The sequence below is a fragment of the Triticum aestivum genome, chromosome 7A (assembly GCF_018294505.1).
Source record: "Triticum aestivum cultivar Chinese Spring chromosome 7A, IWGSC CS RefSeq v2.1, whole genome shotgun sequence".
Taxonomy (NCBI): domain Eukaryota; kingdom Viridiplantae; phylum Streptophyta; class Magnoliopsida; order Poales; family Poaceae; genus Triticum; species Triticum aestivum.
In genome coordinates, this window is record NC_057812.1 from 520,599,598 (window position 1) to 520,625,388 (window position 25,791).

The following is a 25,791-nucleotide window of genomic DNA, read 5'->3' on the forward strand; positions in this document are numbered from 1 at the left end:
GGTTATGAGGTGAACCTCTTCCTGCAAAGTGCTTAATTCCATTGTCTCATACTTTCTAGCATATATCTCTGTTTTTTTTTCAATTGTTCAAAACATCCAGCAAAATTCCATTCAAAGCCTTTGAATCCTTTCCATGCCGAGCCTTGCACCATTCGGATCCTTCAGGTATGTACCATTTAGAACCTCTAAAACAGAGGTTGCAGCGTACTAAGTGTCGTCCAGGTCTTTCAAACCACCTTTGGTCAGAACCTTGCACTTTGTTTGCCTTTCAGTTTGGAGCCTCCAGGCATATTTTGGTAAGTTCCTCCAAGCCTATGCAAGTCGCCACTTAATTTTTTGGTGCTTCTAAACTTATCACTTGATGTCTCCAAGCTGTAGGAAAAAAAGTGTAGCGGTTAGATTTTTAGGTCCAACCTGTAAAAACCCTATCCATCCCACCATTTTCCTCAACACCTATCAAGTCTTATATAGCAATATTTGATGATTGCTGATCACGCTTGCCGTGGGATAACACCTATCAAGTCTTGTTATGAGTTTCAAAGGGCTTCCTACATCAAGATTCATGCCATCCCAATACTAATTTCTTGTAAACGAGCCCCATAAAAAATTCGATGTAAAGATAGAGATGGTCACGTTTTACTCTTCAGTATTGACGATGATGATATCTTTATATGGAAACTTAAAAAATCGAAAGAGATGCATTAATTTTAAGTCATTAGTGCACCACCTTTAAAACATATACAAAATCTTTAAAGTGGAGGTAAAAATTATAAATACAATAAACATTATATCCGCAATAAAGAGAGATATAAATATTTAAACGAGAAAGCATCATCGTCTTTCTAGAAGCAGCTTATTTCTGTATAGAAAGATTTTAAGATCTCCTTAAGAGGTAAGAGAAAAATTCAATCCCAACCATCGATTGATCAAGGGTAAATTTGGCTACATATATATGGTCAGTATAATATATTGAAATGATTCTTTTGACAGATTTAATCTCCCCACTTTCCAAAGTATAGAATTTTCTGTGCACCATATATGGTTGGTTCATTGTACAATATAAAACACATATCATACATTTATTTTCAAATATGATTACCTTTTCTCTCATTGTGTGATAAGTTTGTACAACAATTATAATACATGCAGCGAACTAACCTGTGTGGTTGGATGGTTAGAAGGGAAGTGGTATCCCCAGCCCATCGGGGTTCAAATCGTGTTGCTCGCATTTATTTCGGATTTATTTTAAATTTTCCGGTGATGCACGTTCGGTGGGAGGAACTGTTTAAAAAAAAGACTAAACCAAAAGGGCGATTTGAATATGCATGCAATTGTTGCGATTGTAAGAGTGCATCATTTGTTTCTCTACACCAACATGGTATACTATGTTTTGCTACGACGCAACATTTGAGAGTTCCGTCACATCGTCTCGGCTCTCCATCTATCTAGCTGTTGACGAATCTGCAGTTTCTCCTGATCTGTCCGGCGGTGCCGGTGAGAGGATTAATGTTGCCCATCTTCACCATCGCCTTGACGAAGTCGCTCCGGAAGAGCGCGGGGTTGGCGCTGTACTGCCGCACCAGCGCGTCCTGCGATCCTCCGTTGAAGAGCTCCTGGTCGGAGCGGAACAGGCCGCGATGAGCCATGAGGTTCTGGTAGTAGGCGGTGTCGAACGCCCTCGGGGTCTGCACGTCCAGGGGCGCCAGGTTGTTGTCCCCGCCGGCGAGGGGGCAGGTCCGCTGCTGCCGCCTCGCGAAGGCCGCGTCGATGTTGGAGTTGGATGTGTGGTAGATGCGGTCGCGGAAGGTGGTGCAGCGGGCCTGGCCGATGGTGTGCGCGCCGGACAGCGCCGTCATGTCGGTCGGCGAGAGCCCTTGCCTCGCGAACATGGAGAAGAGCGTGGCCAGGCTGGAGTTCACCGAGGGAAGGTTGTTGTTGGCGAGGGACTGGCTCGCCGTCGTCGAGTCTCGCCGGCCGAGCTGCACTGCCCAGGTCGGCCCGTGCAGCTACAAACAAAGCAGACACATTAATCAGATTCTAACAATGGAAATTGGTAAGTTGCAAGGAGCAAATCACTCCGGGAGCCGCTGGCTAAGTTTGGCCGGCCGGGACGGGGACGCACCAGGAACGTTCCGTCACGCGCCGCGAGCGCGAGGATGTCGGCGCAGGAGACGACGCCGGGGCACCTGGCCTCCACGCGCGCCTTGATGGTGTCGATGACCTCGAAGCCACGGAGGGAATTGGCGTTCGGGCCGGCGGCCTTCTCGCCGCCGGCGTCGAGAAGAACCGAGCCGTCACAGCCCTGCAGTACATGCATGTCAGAATTATCATCATGCGAGCTCAAGTATAGACTGTGTAGTCAAGCACTGCGACGAGTCATCACCTGGACGAAGCAGTCGTGGAAGAAGAGCCTGAGAAGCGACGCGCCCATCCGCCGGTCCTTGACGACGGCCTCTTTCATCACCGCCCACACGGTGTTCTCCAGGCTGGGGCAGGACCTGGCGTAGAAAGTCGTCGAGAGCTGCGCGTGGGCAACGGCGGAGAGGAGAGAGACGGCGAGCACGCAGTGCATCAACCTAGGACCAGCCATGGCGACCAAGTTAGGTTCGTGATATGCCCAGCCCGCTCAGTTCACTCAAGCCTCAAGGGAACGCTGTCTGTAGTGCCTGGTGTTGTTCGATTGTCCCAAAAATCTGGATTTCCTCTATTTATGGCTTTTCCGAGGTCGCCCGGCGGGAGTAGAAATTATTGTATTTGACAACAATTAATTGTTTGGCGATTTCGTGCCTATTTGCAACAATTGCGTGCTTATCCAGACACGAGTAACTGCATAAAGGTACTCCAAATGTATATCATACGCATTAAATATACACTTTCTTTATTAAAAAAAAATACACTTCGATATAGCCCCTTCAATGCATTGTACTGCTAATGCACTCCAATACTTTGCTTATATATGGAGTATCTTATTATTATTGTTGTACCTAAAAGAGATCTTATTTAATGTGTTTTGAGAGAGAAAAGAAATGAGTTATCTTGGTTTTGGTGCGAAGAACTATATCTAGAATAAGATATGGTAGCATCTATTCCCACACTAAATATGCTGCCACATCAAAAAAATGGTGTCCCGACTAGGATATAATTCAAGTTGGATTGTTGGAGCACTTTTTTTTTACGAGAACAACAGGAGCTTTGCCTTTGCATTATAGTGGTGAAAAAAGTTACATAGTAAAATTGGAGGGGTTTAAACACTCAGAGTACAAGACACACACTCGATTCTGAAGCTTCACGCACACTCTAGCACTGAAGCAAAAACAACACAGAAAAGGAAAAGAGGGGAGGCAGGTTACATCTCAACAACTAGTAGTGTATCCCTCGCTGCTTGGAACAGTTAAACATCCTCCTTGATCATCGCTAAGAGCATGACCGCAGTTACTTCCTTTTGTTTAAAAACATTCTGATTCCGTTCCTTCCACAAATGACATGCTATGTATGCCGCCAATGTGATCTCCTCATGGGCCCTGTCCCGCCCCAGGGGCAGCGCATAGCCTCCTCCACCAGTCCCCAATTGAGGAGGCTGACGATGCAGCATCGCACATTGTGTTGTGATTTCCCTGGAATTAGAACCACATTTCCTTCGCGAAAGAGCACTGTAGTGTTAAGTGCACAACGGTTTCCTCTTCCCAATCGCATAGTCTGCATTTTTCGTTGTGTGCCATCCTCTCGCGTCCAGCCGACCCACAGTCCAGTTTCTGTTCTGCGGGGACAGCCAGATATAGAATTTGATCTTCCCTTCCATTCTGCACTTTCAAACCTTCACCAATCCCGGCTGCTTGATCCTGGCCGCGAATTGAATTGCATAGGCACAGGAGGCAGAGTACTTTGCGTTTGGAGTTAGAGACCATCCAATATGATCCTTTGAGTCAGCTAGCACCACCAGCTGTACCGCATTCCACAATGTGACGAACTCGCCAGCTGAGCCTCGATGCGCATCCTCTGCATCCTTCGCATCCACCAGCCAATTGTGATCGCTTCCCTGACCGTTAGTCTCTTGAAAAGGGCAAGCTTGAAAATCCTGGGGCTACGGAACCAGGAGCCTCGCCATGTAGCCAGCGATCCATCCAGAAGATTGCGAGGCGGCCATCACCCAACTGTATTGAGGAACGGCTCGAGAAGAGTTGCTTATCCGTGGCATCGGTCGGCGTTGGGGAACCCTTCCAAGGGTGTGATACGTCTTCAACGTATCTATACTTTTTGATTGTTTCATGCTATTATATTATCTATTTTGGATGTTTAATGGGCTTTGTTATGCATTTTTATATTATTTTTAGGACTAACCTATTAACCAAAGGCCCAATGCAAATTGCTGTTTTTTTGCTTATTTCAGTGTTTCGCAGAAAAAGAATACCAAACGAAATGAAATCTTCGGGAGAGTTATTTTTGGAACAAACGCAATTCAGGAGACTTGGAGTGGATGTCAAGGAAGCAACGAGGCGGCCACGAGGCAGGAGGGCGCGCACAGGGGGGTAGGCACGCCCACACCCTCGTGGGCCCCTCGTGGCTCCACCGACCTACTTCTTTCGCCTATATATACTCATATACCTAGAAAACATCCAAGAGCATCACGAAACCCTATTTCCACTGCTGCAACCTTCTGTACCTGTGAGATCCCATCTTGGGGCCTTTTCCGGCGCTCCGCCGGAGGGGGAATCGATCACGGAGGGCTTCTACATCAACACCATAGCCTCTTCAATGATGTGTGAATAATTTACCACAGACCTTCGAGTCCATATTTATTAGCTAGATGACTTCTTCTCTCTCTTTGAATCTCAATACAAAATTCTCCTCGATTCTCTTGGAGATCTATTCGATGTAATTCTTTTTGCGGTGTGTTTGTCGAGATCCGATAAATTATGGGTTTATGATCAAGATTATCTATGAACAATATTTGATTCTTCTTTGAATTTTTTATTCATGATTTAATATCTTTGCAAGTCTATTTAAATTATCAGTTTGGTTTGGCTTACTAGATTGATCTTTCTTGCAATGGAAGAAGTGCTTAGCTTTGGGTTCAATCTTGCGGTGTCCTTTCCCAGTGATAGCAGGGGCAGCAAGGCACGTATTGTATTGTTGCCATCGAGGATAAAAATATGGGGTTTATACATATTGCTTGAGTTTATCCCTCTATATCATGTCATCTTGCCTAATGCGTTACTCTGTTCTTATGAACTTAATACTCTAGAGGCATATTGGATAGCGGTCGATGTGTGGAGTACTAGTAGTAGATGCAGAATCGTTTCGGTCTACTTGTCGCGGACGTGATGCATATATACATGATCATGCCTAGATATTCTCGTAACTATGCACTTTTCTATCAATTGCTCGACAGTAATTTGTTCACCCACCATAGAATTTGCTATCTTGAGAGAAGCCACTAGTGAAACCTATGGCCCCCGGGTCTATCTTTCATCATATTATTTTCCTACCTACTTGCTATTTCTGTCGCCGTTTATTTTGCAATCTTTAATTTTCAATCTATACAACAAAAATATCAAAAATATTTATCTTATTATCTTTATCAGATCTCACTTTTGCAAGTGGCCGTGAAGGGACTGACAACCTCTTTATCACGTTGGTTGCAAGGTTCTTGATTGTTGCGTATAGTCTCCTACTGGATTGATACTTTGGTTCTCAAAAACCGAGGGAAATACTTACACTACTTTGCTACATCACCCTTTCCTCTTCAAGGAAAAACCAACGCATACTCAAGAGGTAGCAAGAAGGATTTATGGCGCCGTTGCCGGGAAGATATACGCACAAGTCAAGACATACCAAGTACCCATCACAAACTCTTATCCCTCGCATTACATTATTTGCCATTTGCCTCTCGTTTTCTTCTCTCCCACTTCACCTTTGCCGTTTTATCCGCCCTCTTTTTTCATTCGCCTCTTTTTCTTGCTTCTTCTGTGCTTGTGTGTTGGATTGTTTGTCACGATGGCTCAAGACAATACTAAATTGTGTGATTTTTCCAATACCAACAACAATGATTTTCTTAGCACTCTGATTTCTCCTATTATCGATGCTAAATCTTGTGAAATTAACGCCGCTTTGCTGAATCTTGTCATGAAACATCAATTATCTGGCCTTCCTAATGAAGATGCCGCTACACATCTAAACAACTTTATTGATTTGTGTGATATGCAAAAGAAGAAAGATGTGGATAATCATATTGTTAAATTGAAGCTATTTTCGTTTTTGCTTAGAGATCGTGCTAAAACTTGGTTTTCGTCTTTGCCTAAAAATAGTATTGATTCATGGAATAAGTGCAAAGATGCTTTTATCTCTAAGTATTTTCCTCCCGCTAAGATCATCTCTCTTAGAAACGATATTATGAATTTTAAGCAACTTGATCATGAGCATGTTGCACAAGCTTGGGAAAGGATGAAATTAATGATACGTAATTTCCTTACTCATGGATTAAATTTTATGGATGATCATACAAGTTTTTTTATGCTGAATTGAATTTTGCTTCTAGAATTTTTTTAGATTCGGCCGCGGGAGGCACTTTTATGAAAATCACTTTAGAAGAAGCTACTAAACTCCTAGATAATATTATGGTTAATTATTCTCAATGGCACACCGAAAGATCTACTAGTAAAAAGGTTCATGCAATAGAAGAGATTAATGTTTTAAGTGAAAAGATGGATGAACTTATGAAATTGTTTGCTACTAAGAGTGTTTCTTCTGATCCTAATCATATGCCTTTGTCTACTTTGATTGAGAATAATAATGTATCTATGGATGTGATGTGAATTTTGTTTTTAGGAACAATTTTGGTAACAACGCGTATAGAGGAAACTTTAATCCTAGGCCGTTTCCTAGTAATTCTTATAATAATTATGGTAATTCCTACAACAACTCTTTTGCAAATTTTAATAAGATGCCCTCTGATTTTGAGACTAGTGTTAAAGAATTTATGATTTGGCAAAAGAATTTCAATGCTTTGCTTGAAGAAAAATTGCCTAAGATTGATGAGTTGGTTAGGAACGTGGATAGAATTTCTCTTGATGTTGATTCTTTAAAACTTAGATCTATTCCACCTAAGCATGATATCAATGAGTCTCTCAAATCTATGAGAATTTCCATTGATGAGTGCAAAGAAAGAGACGCTAGGATGCGTGCTAAAAAGATTGTTTTGTAAAAGCGTGTTCTTCTAGTTTTCATGGTAACAATGATGAAGATCTAAAAGTGATTGATGTGTCTCCTATTAAATATTTGTTTGCCAATATGAATATTGATAATGATGAGACTGGAGATGCACTACTAGGAAAAGGGCTACTAATGACGCAACAGTTTTGCCTACTAATGGCGCATCACTGGTGTGCCATTAGTATCACACCACTAGTATTTTTTTACTAATGGCGCACCACTGGTGCGCCATTAGTATCTGGTATACTAATGGCGCAACACTGGTGCGCCATTAGTATAGGCCACTGGTGCGCCATTAGTATTTTTGAATTTTGAAGTCGGGAAAATAGTAGTGGCGCACCGTCTAATCCCCACCGTGCGCCATTGCTATTTTTGAATTTTGAATTTGGATCTGGATCGTGAATTTTGAATTTGGATCTGGATTGTGATTTTTTTGCTCGTTTTTTGCTCGTTTTTTGGCACAATATTATTTCAAATTTTGTTTCTGTTTTTGGATCTTGTACGTTCTTTTGTCGTGTTCTTTTGCCGGAGAGGAGTTCGCCGGAGAAGAGGAGGAGGAGGTCACTGGAGAGGCGCTCGCCTACATCGCCGAAGAGGAGGAGGAGGAGTTCTCCAGAGAGGAGGAGGAGGAGGTCGCCAGAGAGGAGTTCACCGGAGCATCGGAGAGGAGGATGGAGAAACCATGAGGGGATGGGAGGAGAGGAGGGAGGAGGAGCTCACCGGAGAGGAGGGAGGAGGAGCTCACCGGAGAGGAGGGAGGAGAAACCATGAGGGGAGGGGAGGGGAGGAGAGGAAGGAGGAGGAGGTCGCCGGAGAGGAGGAGGAGGAGGTCGCCGGAGAGGAGGAGGATAGTATGGTGGAGGAGAGAAGGGAAGATGGAGTGGAGGAGAGGAGGAGATGGAGTGGAGGAGAGGTGGAGTGGAGGAGAAGAATGAAGAGGTAAGGAGGAGAGGACCACGACCAGCCATATATACGACATAGTAATGGCGCACCGCGGGCAGGTGCGCCATCACTAACTTTTTTTATATTTTTGACTTATTTTGAATTTTGAAGGTGGGAAGATAGTAATGGCGCACCATGGGTAGGTGCGCCATTAGTAAGTTTGAATTTTTTTGCCTCTCCAGATCTTAAAAGCCCCGTATCTTTTTTTCTGTTAGGTTTTTGAGGATTTTGAAAATGTTTAACGGGGTTCCCCCAGTTAAATTCAGATGTAACTTTTTGAGTAGATGATTTTTCATATAAAAAACTTTTTCATCCGAGTTCGTATGCAAAAGTTATGCCCATTTTACAAATTCTCGAGAGATTTCGCAAATAAAGTCGAAATTCATATTTGTAAATTTTCACAACAACTAGACCACATATCACATGGAAAATTTATTTTCTTTTATTTTTTTGACATATCCATCATTTTTTTATTTTTTAAAACTGAAAAGGCGGTCGGGGGGGGGGGGGTGCATTCGGTGAAAGTGGTGGCCAAGTTACTAATGGCGCACCGTGGGATTGGTGCGCCATTACTAGTTCAACTAATAATGGCGCACCACTCCCACGATGCGCCATTAGTAGTTTTGAAAAAAAATAATTTTTTTTACTAATGGCGAACCGTGGATGTGGTGCGCCATTAGTATTTGGACACTAATGGCGCACCAACACATGATGCGCCATTAGTATATAGTAATGGCGCACCACATGTCTGGTGCGTCATTAGTGTCAATTCTATCTATAGCCCTTTTCCTAGTAGTGATGAGCCAACTTTAGTTAAAAGGCGTCCCAATGATTCAGAGTTTTTAGATCTTGATGCAAAAATTGGTAAAAATGGGATTGAAGAGGTCAAAACTTTACATAGCAATGAACTTACTATTTTGGATTTCAAGAAATTTAATTATGATAATTGCTCTTTGATAGATTGTATTTCCTTGTTGCAATCCGTGCTAAATTCTCCTCATGCTTATGATCAAAACAAAGCTTTTACCAAACATATCGTTGATACCTTAATGCAATCCTATGAAGAAAAGCTTGAATTAGAAGTTTATATCCCTAGAAAACTTTATGATGAGTGGGAACCTACTATTAAAATTCAAATTAGAGATCATGAATGCTATGCTTTATGTGATTTGGGTGCTAGTGTTTCCACGATTCCAAAAACTTTATGTGATGTGTTAGGTTTCCATGAATTTGATGATTGTTCTTTAAATTTGCATCTTGCGGATTCTACCATTAAGAGACCTATGGGAAGGATTAATGATGTTCTTATTGTTACAAATAGGAATTATGTGCCCGTAGATTTCATTGTTCTTGATATAGATTGCAATCCTACTTGTCCTATTATTCTTGGTAGACCTTTCCTTAGAATGGATTGGTGCAATTATTGATATGAAAGAAGGAAATTTTAGATTTCAATTTTCATTAAGGAAGGGCATGGAACAATTCCCTAGAAATAAAATTAAATTACCTTATGAATCTATTATGAGAGCCACTTATGGATTGCATACCAAAGACGACAATACCTAGATCTATTCTTATTTTTATGCTTAGCTAGGGGCGTTAAACGATAGCGATTGTTGGGAGGCAACCCAATTTCACTTTTGTTTCTTGCTTTTTGTTCATGTTTAGTAATAAATAATTGATCTAGCTTCTGTTTAGATGGGGTTTTACGTTTTTAATTAGTGTTTGTGCCAAGTAGAACCTTTGGGAAGACTTGGGGGAAGTCTTTGCTATCTTGCTGTAAAAAACAGAAACTTTAGCGCTCACGAGATTAGCTGCCATTGTTTACTAGAGAGTGCGATTAGGTTGATTCTTTTTGCAGATGATTAATAGACAAATTCCCCATGTCCAGCAACTTATTTAAGAATTTTTGGGGTTACAGAAGTATTCGAAACCTATAGATTACTACAGACTGTTCTGTTTTTCATCGATTCTGTTTTTCATGTGTTGTTTGCTTATTTTGATTAATCTATGGCTAGTATCGGGGGGTATGAACCATAGAGAAGTTGTAATACAGTAGGTTTAACAACAATATAAATAAATAATGAGTTCATTACAGTACCTTGAAGTGGTGTTTTGTTTTCTTATAGTAACGGAGCTCATGAGATTTTCTGTTGAGTTTTTGTGTTGTGAAGTTTTCAAGTTTTGGGTAAAGATTTGATGGATTTTGGAATAAGGAGTGGCAACAGCCTAAGCTTGGGGATGTACATGGCACCCCAAGGTAAAATTCAAGGACAACCAAAAGCCTAAGCTTGGGGATGCCCCGGAAGGCATCCCCTCTTTCGTCTTCGTCCATCGGTAACTTCACTTGAGGCTATATTTTTATTTACCACATGATATGTATTTTGCTTGGAGCGTCTTGTATGATTTGATTCTTTGCTTATTATTTTACCACAATCATACTTGCTGTACACACCTTTTGGAGAGACACAGATGAATCGGAATTTATTAGAATACTCTATGTGCTTCACTTATATCTTTTGAGCTAGATAATTTTGCTCTAGTGCTTCACTTATATCTTTTTAAGAGCATGGTGGTGGTTTTATTTTATAGAAATTATTGATCTCTCATGCTTCACTTATATTATTTTGAGAGTCTTATAGAACAGAATGGTAATTTTCTTTGGCTATAAAATTAGTCCTAATGTGATGAACATCCAAGTTGGGTATAATAAAAACTATCATATAAAGTGCATCGAATGCTATGAGAAGTTTGATTCTTTATGATTGTTTTGAGATATGAAGATGGTGATATTAGAGTCATGCTAGTTGAGTAGTTGTGAATTTGAGAAATACTTGTTCTAAAGTTTGTGATTCCCGTAGCATGCACGTATGGTGAACCGTTACGTGATAAAGTCGGAGCATGCTTTATTTATTGTTTGTCTTCCTTATGAGTGACGTTCGGGGACGAGCGGTGGTATTTTCCTACCAATCTATCCCCTAGGAGCATGTGCGTAGTACTTCGTTTCGATAACTAATAGATTTTTGCAATAAGTATGTGAGTTCTTTATGACTAATGTTGAGTCCATGGATTATACACACTCTCTCCCTTCCACCATTGCTAGCCTCTCTAATACCGCGCACCTTTCACCGGTATCATACACCCACCATATATCTTCGTCAAAACAACCGCCATACCTAACTATTATGGCATTTCCATAGCCATTCCGAGATATATTGCCATGCAACTTACCATCGTTCCGTTTGTTATGACATGTCACATCATTGTCATATTTCTTTGTATGATCATGTAGTTGACATCGTATTTGTGGCAAAGCCACCTTTATAATTCTTTCATACATGTCACTCTTGATTCATTGCACATCCCGGTACACCGCCGGAGGCATTCACATAGAGTCATATTTTGTTCTAGTATCGAGTTGTAATTTTTGAGTTGTAAGTAAATAAAAGTGTGATGATCATCATTATTAGAGCATTGTCCCAAGTGAGGAAAGGATGATGGAGACTATGATTCCCCCACAAGTCGGGATGAGACCCTGGACGAAAATAAAAAAAGGGAGAAAAGAAAAAAAGGCCATAAAAAAGAGGCCATAAAAAATAGGAAAAGGCCCAAACTAAAAAAAGGAAAAAATAGAAATGAGAGAAAAAGAGAGAAGGGACAATGTTACTATCCTTTTACCACACTTGTGCTTCAAAGTATCACTATGATCTTCATGATAGAGAGTCTCCTATGTTGTCACTTTCATATGCTAGTGGGAATTTTATATTATAGAACTTGGCTTGTATATTCCAATGATGGGCTTCCTCAAAATGCCCTAGGTCTTTGTGAGCAAGCGAGTTGGATGCACACCCATTTAGTTTCTTTTGTTGATCTTTCATACACTTAGAGCTCTAGTGCATCCATTGCATGACAATCCCTACTCACTCACATTGATATCTATTGATGGGCATCTCCATAGCCCGTTGATACTCCTAGTTGATGTGAGACTATCTTCTCTTTTTTTGTCTTCTCCACAACCACATTCTATTCCACATATAGTGCTATGTCCATGGCTCACGCTCATATATTGCGTGAAGATTGAAAAAGTTTGAGAACATCAAAAGTATGAAACAATTGCTTGGCTTGTCATCGGGGTTATGCATGACTAAATACTTTGTGTGATTAAGATAGAGCATAGCCAGACTATATGATTTTGTAGGGATAACTTTCTTTGGCCATGTTATTTTGAGAATACATGATTGCTTTGTTAGTATGCTTGAAGTATTATTATTTTTATGTCAATATTCAAATTATGTCTTGAATCTTTCGGATCTAAACATTCATGCCACAATAAATAAAATTACATTGAGAATTATGCTAGGTAGCATTCCACATCAAAAATTCTGTTTTTATCATTTACCTACTCGAGGACGAGCAGGAATTAAGCTTGGGGATGCTTGATATGTCTCCAACGTATCTACAATTTTTGATTGTTCCATGCTATTATATTATTTATTTTGGATGTTTAATGGGCTTTAATATACCTTTATATTATTTTTGGGACTAACCTACGAACCAAAGGCCCAGTGCAAATTGCTGCTTTTTTGCCTATTACAGTGTTTCGCTAAAAAGGAATACCAAACGGAATGAAACCTCCGGGAGAGTTATTTTTGGAACAAACGCAATCCAGGAGACTTGGAGTGGACGTTACGGAAGCAACGAGGTAGCCATGAGGCAGGAGGGCGCACGCAGGGGGTAGGTGCGCGCCACCCTCGTGGGCCCCTCGTGGCTCCACCGACCTACTTCTTTCGCCTATATATACTCATATACCCCGAAAACATCCAAGAGCACCACGAAACCCTATTTCCACTGCTGCAACCTTCTGTACCCATGAGATCCCATCTTGGGGCCTTTTCAGGCGCTCCACCAGAGGGGGAATCGATCATGGAGGGCTTCTATATCAACACCATAGCCTCTCCGATGACGTGTGAGTAGTTTACCATAGACCTTCGGGTCCATAGTTATTAGCTAGATGGATTGTTCTCTCTCTTTTGATCTCAATACAAAGTTCTCCTCGATTCTCTTGGAGATCTATTCGATGTAATTCTTTTTGTGGTGTGTTTGTCGAGATATGATGAATTGTGGGTTGATAACCCACAAGTATAAGGGATCGCAACAGTTTTCGAGGGTAGAGTATTCAACCCAAATTTATTGATTCGACACAAGGGGAGCCAAAAAATATTCTCAAGTATTAGCAGCTGAGTTGTCAATTCAACCACACCTGGAAACTTAATATCTGCAACAAAGTGTTTAGTAGCAAAGTAATATGATAGTAGTGGTAACGGTAGCAAAATGTAACAGTAGTAAAAGTAATGTTTTTGGTATTTTGTAGTGATGATAGCAATAGCAACGGAAAAGTAAATAAGCGGAGAATAATATATGGAAAGCTCATAGGCAATGGATCGGTGATGGAGAATTATGCCTGATGCGGTTCATCATGTAACAGTTATAACCTAGGGTGACACAGAACTAGCTCCAGTTCATTGATATAATGTAGGCATGTATTCTGACGTGCTTATGGAAAAGAACTTGCATGACATCTTTTGTCCTACCCTCCCGTGGCAGCAGGGTCCTTACGGACACTAAGGGATATTAAGGCCTCCTTTTAATAGAGTACCGGAACAAACCATTAACACATAGTGAATACATGAACTCCTCAAACTACGGTCATCACCGGTAAGTATCCCGATTATTGTCACTTCGGGGTTAACGGATCATAACACATAATAGGTGACTACAGACTTGCAAGATAGGATCAAGAACACTCATATATTGATGAAAACATAATAGGTTCAGATCTGAAATCGTGGCACTCGGGCCCTACTGACAAGCATTAAGCATAGCAAAGTCATAGAAACATCAATCTTAGAACATAGTGGATACTAGGGATCAAACCCTAACAAAATGTAACACCCCAGATGTAATTTACCTTATATGTATCCCAACTCTTGCTGTTTCCGGCCTAAGTTATTTTATTTTCCTTGGTGTCGGATTTTTGTCTCCGTGTGTTGTTGTCGTTGTCATGCATCTCATATCATGTCATCATGTGCATTGCATTCGCATACGTGTTCATCTCATGCATCAGAGCATTTTCTCCGTTGTCCGTTTTGCATTCTGGCGCTCCTATCTCCTCCGGTGGTCCTTTCTACCTTTTTTTGTGTGTGGGGGTTAAACATTTCCGGATTGGACCGAGACTTGCCATGCGGCCTTGGTTTACTATTGGTAGACTGCCTGTCAAGTTTCGTACCATTTGGACTTCGTTTGATATTCCAACGGTTAACCGAGGGACCGAAAAGGCCTCGTTTGTGTTGCAGCCCAACACCCTTCCAATTTGGCCCAAAACCCACCTAAAATCCCTCCATCGTCTAGAGCATTCGATCACGATCGCGTGGCCGAAAACCGCACCTCATTTGGAGCTTCCTAGCTCCCTCTATGCCTATAAATAGATCCCCTCACAAAAATCCCGGGTCTCTTCCTACCCTAACCCTAAATTTCGTCTCTCCGTGCGCCGGACGTGTCCGCTCCACGCCGGACGGACCGCCGCCGCCGTCCGCGCCCAACCAGGGCATGACACGTGGCCCGGCCACCTCCTCACCCGCGCGGCCCGCCGGAACCCGCCGCGGGCCCTCCCGGCCCACTTCGCCTCCACCGCCGCGCCGCTCGGCCATCGACACGCCCCGCCGCCTAGCTCCTCGCCGCGCCGCCCATCTCCTCTCTCGCCGGCGGCCGCCACCTCGCCGCGCCCCGCTGCGGCGGCCCCGCGACCCCGTCGCCTCGGGCGTCGGAGACCTCCACGCGCCCCACCGCCCGCAGCCAGCGCCGCCCTCGCCCCATCGCCGACGTCGAGCCCTCCGGCGAACCCCTCTCCTCCGGCCGCCGTCGACGACCTCGGCAAGTCCGCTACAGTGCAGCTCCGGTGAACCTCGTAATCCGTGCCGATCCGGATCTGGATCTGGAGTATCACCCAGTTGACTTTTTCATCCCCGAACCCTAATTTTTTTGCAAACTTTGGCATGCTATAAGTCTTCATCCGTAGGTCCGATTCGTGCGTGTAGCATATCAAAATGTTTGCCTCGACAAATACATCATTTCATCTCACTGCATCATTTTCATTTGAGCTCATCTTGATGCCCGAAATGCTGTTGGAAGAGGGCTATATGGTGAATTTGTCAGATCTGTTTCAGCGAATAGCTATTTGTCATTTTTGCCATGTTAATGTGTGCATGCTATGCTCCTGAGCTCTACATGTGTTTTTTTATATGCCATGCCATCTTTAAAGAGGTGCTTGCCATGTACTTGTGTGATATTTTTGGTGACTAGCACAAGCTTGCAAAGTAGCGTAATCGGTAACGCTGTTTTCAGGGACTTAGAATTTCACTAAGTCCTTGTTCTGTTTTTGTCATTATGCCATATGTTCATGTTGTTTCCTAGTGATCCGCACCTCTTTTGAGGATGATTAGTAAGGATGTTTTGTTAACATTGTGGTGCGCTATCCATTGATGCCTTTGTTTGCATTTATGGAGCACCCTAGCTTGAGTCAATCGAGCCCTACTTTTGCTATAAAGTGAATCCTGGCAGATTGTTGACATGTTTAGCGATTTTGCCGAGGATGTACTATTAATCCGTGCATGCTATTTTGTTGTTCTTACCATTTCTAGCTTCTATGCCATGTATTCTTGATGGGTGTATGATTAATATGTCATGCCATGCTCTGTAGTGTGTGCATCGAGCTCGTAAACATGCCTACTCGTTAACTGATTTGCGCCAAGTCTGAATCTGTTTATGTTTTTGCCATGTTCACATGCTTGCAATTGCATTTTCTAGTCCCTTTTGGCTCAAGGTCACTAAAGGACTTTTGTTAAATGCTTTGAGTAGCTTCATGACATGCCTTGCTTTGCCATGTTAAGTTCTTGTAGCATGTAGTTTTCATGCTCTAAAATGTGCTTCCTGATGATAAATTCTAGACTTGTGTTAATTTCACCAAGTCTGAAACATGTTATCATTTGCACTTTTGCCATGCTTGTTTGAACCTGTTAAGGGATGAATTAGCCGTAGATCAGTGTTCATCTTTTGTCAAGCTTCATGAGTGGAACCCTGCCATGTATTTTGTTGTTATGTTTGAGTGCTGTAGCATATTTATCTTGATGCATTTAGTTGGTCATTTGCTGATTATCGCAGACCGGTGCCATATTTGTTTTGCTTGCCATTTCCAAACCGTGCATCCGATTCTGGTGATCTTCATATCGATTTCAACCAAAATCACCTCACCTTTCCAGTGGCACTCTTGGATTTCCAAGTTGAGTCCAGGTTCAATCATTCCTTGTCAAATTTTGCATATGCATCACATACCGCATCCCGCATATCATACCATGTTTGCATCATGTTGTTTGAGCATTGCACGTGGTTGATTGTGTTCCGTTTGCTTGTTGTTCTTATTTGGGTAGAGCCGGGAGACGAGTTCGTGAACGAGGAGCCCGTTGAGTTCGCTTACGAGGATCAAGTCAACACTAACAACTTTGCAGGCAAGATGATCATACCCTTGAAATCACTTCTATCTTTGCTTGCTAGATGCTCGCTCTTTTGTTATGCCTATGCTACGATACCTACCACTTGCTTATCATGCCTCCCAAATTGCCATGTCAAACCTATAACCCACCATGTCCTAGCAAACCGTTGATTGGCTATATTACCGCTTTGCTCAGCCCCTCTTATAGCATTGCTAGTTGCAGGTGAAGCTTGGAGATCGTTCCTTGTTGGAATATTGTTTATTGTTGGGATATCACCATATTATCTTGTTATCTTAATGCATCTATATACTTGGTAAAGGGTGGAAGGCTCGGCCTTTTTGCCTAGTGTTTTGTTCCACTCTTGCCGCCCTAGTTTCCGTCATATCGGTGTTATGTTCCCGGATTTTGCGTTCCTTACGCGGTTGGGTTATAATGGGAACCCCTTGACAGTTCGCCTTGAATAAAACTCCTCCAGCAATGCCCAACCTTGGTTTTAACATTTTCCACCTAGCCTCTTTTTCCCTTGGGTTTTCGGAATCCGAGGGTCATCTTTATTTAAACCCCCCGGGCTAGTGCTCCTCTGAGTGTTGGTCCAAACTAGAGCCCCTTGCAGCGCCACCTCGGGGAAACTCGAGGGCTAGTTTTAGTTGTATGGATTGCTTATCTGAGTGTGTCCTGAGAATGAGATATGTGCAGCTCCTATCAGGATTTGTCGGCACATTCGGGCGGTGTTGCTGGACTTGTTTTACCATTATCGAGGATGTCTTGTAACCGGGATGCCGAGCCTGATCGGAATGTCTCGAGAGAAGGAATATCCTTCATTGACCGTGAGAGCTTGTGATGGGCTAATTTGGGACTCCCCTGCAGGGATTTGAACTTTCGAAAGCCGTGCCCGCGGTTATGGGCAGATGGGAATTTGTTAATGTCCGGTTGTAGATAACTTGAAACTTAACTTAATTAAAATGAATCAACCGCGTGTGTAACCGTGATGGTCTCTTCTCGGCGGAGTCCGAGAAGTGAACACGGTGTTGGAGTAATGATTGACGTAGGTTATTCTAGGATCACTTCTTGATCATAGTTGTTCGTCCATGCTTTGCCTTCTCTTCTCGATCTCTTTTGCAAACAGGTTAGCCACCATATATGCTAGTCGCTTGCTGCAGCTCCACATCATACCTTGCCTTACCTATAAGCTTAAGTAGTCTTGATCGCGAGGGTGTGAGATTGCTGAGTCCCCGTGACTCACAGCTTACTTCCAAAACCAGATGCATGGACCGATGATACCATTCCAGACGATGCACTTGAGCTCAAGTGGGAGTTCGATGAAGACTCGCCGTTACTCTGTGTCTTTCCCAGATGATCAGTAGTGGTGCCCAGTTGGGGCAATCAGGGATTTTTTCGCATGTGGGGGTTGATCTTTATTTTGGTACCGTAGTCGGACCATGAGTGTATTGGATGATTGTAATGTTATTCATGTATTTGTGTGACGTGGCGAGTGTAATCCAACTATGTACCTTTTCCCCTTTTATCTATTTACATGGGTTGTTGTGAAGATTACCTTACTTGCGACATTGCTTTCAATGCGGTTATGCCTCTAAGTCGTGCTTCGACATGTAGGAGATATAGCCGCATCGAGGATGTCGGATTTCGGGTTCCGGCAAACCCTTGAGGTTCGAACACTGGGGTGCGCGCGGAGATTTCGCCTCCTACCTACCTGCACCCCTCCGCCTTGCTAGGATCTAAACTGTCAAAAGAACAACACAAGAGACACCGGGTTTATACTAGTTCGGGCCACCGTTGTGGTGTAATACCCTACTCCAGTGTGTGGTGTGTGGATTGCCTCTTGGGCTGATGATGATGAACAATACAAGGAAGAACAGCCTCGCGAGGGTCTGTTCTTGGCTGAGGCGATGAACTGCTGGGAGGAGTTCAGTCACCTTTCTCTCTCTCCCCCTCTCTCTGCTTCCAACCAGCCGACCCCTTGCTATGTGGGTGGCTAGTCCTATTTATAGAGGCCCTGGTCCTCTTCCCAAATATCGAGCGGGAAGGGAGCCAACAATGGCGGGCTAATTTGAAGGGGGACAACAAGTATCAGCTATCCTGACAAAATTAGTCTTCGCCTGCACAAAGCTCTGGTGATGACGCCGTCTTGGGCTCCATGGTGACCTCCATCTCGTAGTCCTCCTGGTCTTGGTCTCGTTGCACCGAAATGGCAACCTTTTCCTGATGCCTCGGTACTCCGCGGCTGCGCTTGCCCCCTTTGCACCAAAGAAGGAAGGAGGACGCTGCGCAGGATGGCACCCGCCTGGCGCCCTGAATCGTCATGGCTTGCGTCACGGGCACCTCGTGCGGTACCCTGCCTTGATCTCTCCGCCCCCTCGTGAGCCAGCCTGATGAGGCCGTGCCTGAGAAAGCTCCGCGTTGTCCGCCCCGCGAGGCCTGGCCCCTCGCGAGGGTCTTGGGTTTGTGTTGGTGAAGATGGGTCGTGCTGCCCCCCCCCCTTTTGAGCCATGCCGTAGGCCGTAGGCAGGCAAGTCTGGGGACCCCCGTTCCTAGAACGCCAACAGTAGCCCCTGGGCCCAAGGCGCGCCCGGGCTTGGCCGTGCAGGGAGGCGGAAGGGCAAGAGCGAAGCGCCGCGGGCCCTAACAGCCTGCGGCCTTAGGCGCCGCATGGCGGTTGATTGGACGTGGGCGTCTCCACTTCCCCATGGCACCTCGGCAACTACACTGACTGGACAAGTCCCTGCATGCAAACGGGGCATGATTACCTGCGATCGTGGAGGTCGGCGGTTGGCCTCCGCCAGCTATAAGTACGGAACGGCGTGCTCCCTTCCGGTTCATCTCCCCTTGCTTCTCCTTCTTCTTCATGGCCCCGTCGAGGAGGTTCTCGGCCGCGGAGAAGGGGAAGGCTTGCCAGGCAGAGCATGCCTCTCCCCCGCCCAAGCGCGACCGAGGGCGCCCCCACAAACATCCAGTGGCCACCACGGCAGCTCCCCGCGGCCGCGGAGACGCTTTCCAGCACGGTGGCGGGCGGATTGCTGCGGCCGGGGGGTGCGCTCCGGCTGCGCGTCCCCCTATGTCGCGCTTTTGCGCTGCAGAGGTGCTGCCGGAGTTCGTCGTGTGGTCGGCGGAGCGGACTAGCACCCGGCTCCCACTTCCTTGCTTCCTCCTCGGCGAGCTCCCGTCCGGCGCCCCGGGCGGCCTCTGGCTTCAGGCCGACGGCTGCTGCAGCCGGGCCTCATGAGTTTCACTGGAGGTCTCCGCAGCCGGGAGCCTGGCCCTGGCCCGCGGTTGGCAGACGTTTGCCCGCGCGCGTGGCCTGGGCCGTCGGTGCACCCTACACTTCAGGTTCGACGGCGATGCCACCCTCTACGTGAGGGTGTTTGGGGAAGATGGTCGCCGCGCAGGGTGTTGCTCCGAGGGCGACGACCGCGGTTGGGAACCCAGCTCCGGCGATGATGGAGAGGACGACGCTCGCGGGGCTGGCGGTGCTCAGGGTTCCTCAAGCTTCTCCGGTTCTTCTTCAGGCGGCGACTCTTCTAGTGGTGGCCACAGTCAGCCCCCACGCCGTCGTATCTGCTTGGGGGGTGGTAGTGTGTCCGCCCACCGTCGCGCCCTAGTGAAGCGCGAGAGGGAGTCCGCCTGAGCTCCGGAGGCAGCTCGGGCTTCCCTGTGGGCCGGTGCGAGGCGAGCCGCACCAGATTTGTTCTTTCTCTTCCCTTTTCCTGCGTAAAAGGACAGTAGTGTGGTGCCCCGTGGGGGCGTGTATGGGTTATTGCTGTTAATTATCGTTTTGCTTTCTTCATCGTACCTTCCGACTATGTGCCCGCACGTGGGTGGTTCCCGGCCCCAGCCGTGGGGGCAACCGACCCAGGCCCTGTATTTGTGTCGCGGTGCCCGAGGGGCACGGACTGGAGGGGTGCTTTTGCAAGGGGCCCAGGTCGCGAACCCTTTGAGTGACTAGGATAGGAACACTTGCGAGGGCGCTCGGCTCTCCCCCTCGTGAGGCCTTGCACAAGAGAAATCGAGGCAGGAGCGTGAAAAGCCGAAGAACCGCAAGCCAAAGACGGCAACAACTTCAATAAAACTTCAAATGAAGAGGAACAAGCCAACTGCGGAAAGCAAATGAAAAGCCGCGTCCGGCACCTAGTCTAGTCTTCGACGTCTTCTCACCAGCGGGGAGCTAAGTGCTGCCACTGGGCGTGGAAGGGAGCCCCAGGGCCTGAGGCCGGCGCTCCTGAGACTCCGGGGTGTGTACAACCCCAACTCATTATTACGTGAGAGTGTCATGGGCGGCGAGCTTCACAGGCGTTCACCTTGCTTCACAGGCTCCGGGCCTTTTCCGAAACGCGATAGCTTCACAGGCATTCGCCTTGCTTCACAGGCTCCGGGCCTTTTCCAAAACGCGATAGCTTCACAGGCATTCGCTTTGCTTCACAGGCTCCAGGCCTTTTCCAAAACGCGATAGCTTCACAGGCATTCTCCTTGCTTCACAGGCTCCGGGCCTTTTCCAAAACGCGATAGCTTCACAGGCATTCGCCTTGCTTCACAGGCTCCGGGCCTTTTCCAAAACGCGATAGCTTCACAGGCATTCGCCTTGCTTCACAGGCTCCAGGCCTTTTCCAAAACGCGATAGCTTCACAGGCATTCGCCTTGCTTCACAGGCTCCGGGCCTTTTCCAAAACGCGATAGCTTCACAGGCATTCGCCTTGCTTCACAGGCTCCGGGCCTTTTCCAAAACGCGATAGCTTCACAGGCATTCGCCTTGCTTCACAGGCTCCGGGCCTTTTCCAAAACGCGATAGCTTCACAGGCATTCGCCTTGCTTCACAGGCTCTGGGCCTTTTCCAAAACGCGATAGCTTCACAGCATTCGCCTTGCTTCATAGGCTCCGGGCCTTTTTAGGGGTAGAACCTCCGGAGGTGCTGGATGTTCCATGCGTTCTGGACCGACACTCCCTCCTGAGTCTCCAAGCGCGCTGAGCCGGGCCTGGAAACATGAACAACCTTGAACGGGCCCTCCCACATGGGAGAGAGCTTGTGCAGCCCCTCCCTGGAGAGGACCCGCCTGAGCACGAGGTCTCCTACCTCGAGTGTCCTGGGGCGGATGTTGCGGCAGTGATATCGCCGCAGCGCTTGTTGGTACCTCGCCGCTCGTAGCGCGGCTTCTCGGCGGCGTTCCTCCCCCAGCATGATGTCCATCCCCTGCATGGCGTCCTGTTGCGCCTCGTTGAACGCCAGGACCCGCGCGGAGCGACGTCTGACCTCGTGAGGGAGGACCGCTTTGGCTCCGTAGACCAGGAAGAACGGGGTCTCCCCAGTCGGCTTGGTCGCGGTTGTGCGGATGGACCACAACACGGACTGAAGCTCGTCATACCAACCTCTGCCACAGGCCTCCAGCTTCTTCTTGAACGTCCTGGTCTTGAGGCCCCTCAGGACCTCTGCATTGGCTCGCTCGGCCTGGCCGTTGCTTCGGGGGTGCGCCACTGAAGCGTAGCATATCTGCGTTCCAAGGTTATCACAGTATGTTTTGAAGAGGTTACTGGTGAACTGCGAACCGTTGTCCATGATGATGCGATTCGGCACCCCGAACCGGCTCACGATGCCCTTGATGAACTTGACCGCGGAACCCGCAGGAATGGTGCGGACAGCCTCCACTTCAGCCCACTTGGTGAACTTGTCTACAACAATGTAAAGGTAGCGGTAGCCCCCTGGCGCCCGAGGAAATGGACCCAAGATGTCGAGCCCCCAGACTGCGAATGTCCACGAAAGGGGGATAGTCTGCAAGCCCCTTGCCGGCTGATGGATCTGCTTGGCGTGGAACTGGCAGGCCTCACAAGCTTTCACTAGTTCAACGGCGTCATTGAGCGCGGTGGGCCAATAAAACCCACTGCGGAACGCCTTGCCGACGAGGGTCCGTGACGATGAATGATGTCCGCAGTCCCTGCCGTGTATATCTTCCAGTAGTTCCTTCCCTTGCTCCCTGGAGATGCAGCGCAGGGATACGTCATTTGGTCACTTCCGGTAGAGCTCTCCATCTCTGATGCAGTATGCCGTGGCCTGGCGTGCCACTCGCTCTGCTTCCTCCTCCTTCTCCGGCAGGGTCCCTTGCGTCAAGTAGCTCCGGAACTCCGTGATCCAACATCCCTCCTGAGGTTCCATCGTCAGGAGCAGGCGTGCTCCTGAGGCCGGCCCACAGGCCGGAGCTCTAGAGGCAGGTGGCTGGGGGAGCTCCTCTCGGGGCTGAGCCGTGTTTGATAGTGACGGCAAGGCCGAAGGCTTGAAGATCCGTTCCTTGAAAACGCCAGGCTCCTGAGGTAACCGCCTGGACACGCGTTTGGCGATGTCATCGGCCTCTTGATTGGTGCCACGGGGCACATGCTGCAACTCCAACTCCCAGAACTGCTTCTCCATCCTACGGACCTCTGCAAGGTAGGCCTCCATGTGCTCATCCTTCGGCTCGTACACCTTGTTGGAGAAATTGACAAGGAGCTGCGAATCGCCCTTGATGGTGAGGCGTTTCACCCCCAGGGCAGCTGCGGCCTTCAAGCTCGCTATTAAACCTTCATACTCCGCTATGTTGTTGGAGACCTTTTCGCCTTGCTGGAAACAAAGCTGCACGGTGTAATAGAGTTTATCCTGGGTGGGCGATATAAGCACCGCCCCAGCCCCTGCGCCGTGTCTGGAGAATGCCCCATCGAAGTACATGACCTAGCCTTCTGGCGCCTCGCTTCCCAGGGACAGGGACCGATCCTCGTCGGCCTTGAGGCCTTGCGCCTCCGTCCATTCTGCCGCAAAATCCGCCAACGTTGCTCCCTTGATGACTCTGGTCATGCTGAATTCGAGCTGAAATGCTTGCAACTCTATGTTCCACTCAGCGACTCTCCCAGCTGAATTGGGGCTTCTGAGCACCCTCTCCAGGGGGTATGACGAGACGACCTTCATGGGGTGACCCTGAAAATAGTACCGCAGTTTGCGCGAGGCCACCAATAGCGCGAGGAGGAGTTTCTGAGGCATAGGATACCGCGCCCTTGCATCCCGCAACACTGTGCTAACGAAGTACACTGGGTGCTCAACGAGGTGGAGTGCGTCAGTGCTGGCGGCTCCCTTTGGAGACCATGGCGCCTCTCGAGACAATGAGGCCTCCTGAGACTGGCCATCTGGGAGAGGGGCCTCTTCTACCTCTGGTGCGCCCCTCTGCGGCGGCTGGTCCTCATCAGCCGCTGTGGCGGCTTCTGTGGGCCTTCCTCGTACCTGTTCCGCCTTGTCCCGGGCTGCTGCCGCGGTTTTGATTCGACGCTCCTGTCTGACTGCCACCAGGGCTGCGCTAGCGGAGTAGGGAGTGGCAACGAGGTAAAGCACCAGGGGCTCTTGAGGGCGCGGAGCCACCATGACCGGTGGACTGGTCAGGTATTTCTTGAGATCCTGGAATGCCTTGTCGGCCTCTTCAGTCCACTCGAAGGGCCCCTTTTTCTTCATTAGCTGGAAGAAGGGTAGCGCTCGCTCCCCCAACTTGGAGATGAAGCGCCCTAGTGCGGTCACGCGCCCCGTGAGCTTCTACATTTCTCTGAGGGTCTTTGGCGGGCTCATGTCTTCCACTGCCTTGACCTTCTCTGGGTTAGCCTCGATGCTTCGGTGAGACACGAGGAAACCCAAGAGCTTGCTCGAGGGGACTCCGAACACACATTTCTCTGGGTTGAGCCGTAGGTTCACTGCGTTGAGGCTCGCGAAGGCTTCCTCCAGGTCTTGTATCAAGGTCCTGGCCTCCCGAGATTTTACCACGATGTCATTGACGTAAGCTTCAACATTCTTCCCGAGCTGCGGGCCCAAGGTGATATGCATCAGCCGCTAAAAGGTCGCCCCTGCGTTACGCAACCTGAATGGCATGCAGGTGTAGCAGTACACCCCACACGGGGTTAGAAAGGCTGTCTTCTCGATGTCTTCAACCGCCATCTTGATCTGGTGATACCCAGAGAAGGCATCCAGGAAGCATAGCAGGTCGCATTCCGCAGTGGAATCGACGATCTGGTCGATGCGGGGGAGCGGGAACGGATCTTGCGGGCATGCTTTGTTGAGGTTGGTGAAGTCGACACACATGCGTTCCTTCCCTCCCTTCTTTGGCACAACGACAGGGTTGGCCAACCAATCTGGGTATCGGACCTCGCGATTGACCCCAGCGGCCTCTAATTTGCGAGTCTCTTGGACAATGAAGGCCTGCTTTTCTTTGGACTGCCGCCTGGCCTTCTGCTTCACAGGGCGCACGTTGGGTCACACGTTGAGGTGATGCTCGATTACACTCCTGGGGATCCTTGCCAACTGGTCTGGCTCCCAAGCGAATACCTTCTTGTTTGCACTCAGGAACCCGACCAGGGCCTCCTCCTGCTCGGGTTTGAGGTGGGCGCCTATGGTGAAAGTGGCGTTGGTGGATCCGTCCTCATCGACGGGTATCTGCTTGGTTTCTGCCTTGTCTTGGGTGAACAACTATTTCTTCTTGGCGGGCGCAGCCCCCTTGGGCTCGGGGGCCTCCAAGGCGGCGGGCTGTGCCGACGCCGCTGTCTTGAAGACGAGCTTGAGCACCCGCAGAGCGTCCCCAGTGTCCCTGTGCACGGTGAGGACACCGCTGCTCCCGGGCATCTTCATGAGGTTGCACATCGGGTGTGTCGCGGCCATGAACTGGGCCATCGCTGGGTAGCCGAGGATGGCGTTGTAGGGGAGGCCGATGGGGGCGATGTCGAAGTCGACTAGCTCCGTGCGGAAGTTGTCATAGGTGCCGAAGGTTACCGGGAGCCAGATCTGTCCCAAGGAGCTGGACGACCTGCCCTCAATGCCCGAGAAGGGCCGGCTGGGCTGCAGCCGTTCCAGGGGTATGCAGAGGAGGTTGAAGGCCTCGACTGAGAGCATGCTGAGGCCTGCCCCGCCATCGATGAGAGTTCTGGTGACGGCCACCTGGCAGATGGTGGGGGTGCACAGCATGGGGAGCGCGCCCGAGCAGGCCGAGTTGGAGGGGTGGTCCTCCGAGCTGAAGCTCAGGCCGGTCTCAGGCGCCGCCCGATCCAGGGGAGCCCCCTGCCGCATGGAAGCGACGCTGACCCGGCGGAT

The 25,791-nt window shown here is 47.7% G+C and overlaps 1 protein-coding gene across 1 annotated transcript; it reads right to left on the minus strand.

Moving 5' to 3' along the window:
* Positions 1–1,008: 1,008 nt before the first annotated feature.
* Positions 1,009–2,664, minus strand: LOC123151626 (peroxidase P7). Its single transcript, XM_044571307.1, has 3 exons — positions 2,384–2,664; positions 2,123–2,302; positions 1,009–2,006 (listed from the first exon to the last, which is right to left on the minus strand). Exons 1-3 carry the CDS (start codon positions 2,588–2,590, stop codon positions 1,446–1,448), a joined length of 948 nt encoding a protein of 315 aa, XP_044427242.1. The 5' UTR covers positions 2,591–2,664; the 3' UTR covers positions 1,009–1,445.
* Between the last annotated feature and the right edge of the window lie 23,127 nt (positions 2,665–25,791).

What these genes read in the sequence shown, in the direction of transcription:
- LOC123151626 (XM_044571307.1), bottom strand. Translation starts at nt 2,590, where the DNA reads ATGGCTGGTCCTAGGTTGATGCACTGCGTGCTCGCCGTCTCTCTCCTC. An exon ending in TCCACGACTGCTTCGTCCAG is followed by an intron (nt 2,303 to 2,383) that starts GTGATGACTCGT and finishes CATGTACTGCAG; the next exon opens with GGCTGTGACGGCTCGGTTCT. An exon ending in CGCGTGACGGAACGTTCCTG is followed by an intron (nt 2,007 to 2,122) that starts GTGCGTCCCCGT and finishes CTTTGTTTGTAG; the next exon opens with CTGCACGGGCCGACCTGGGC.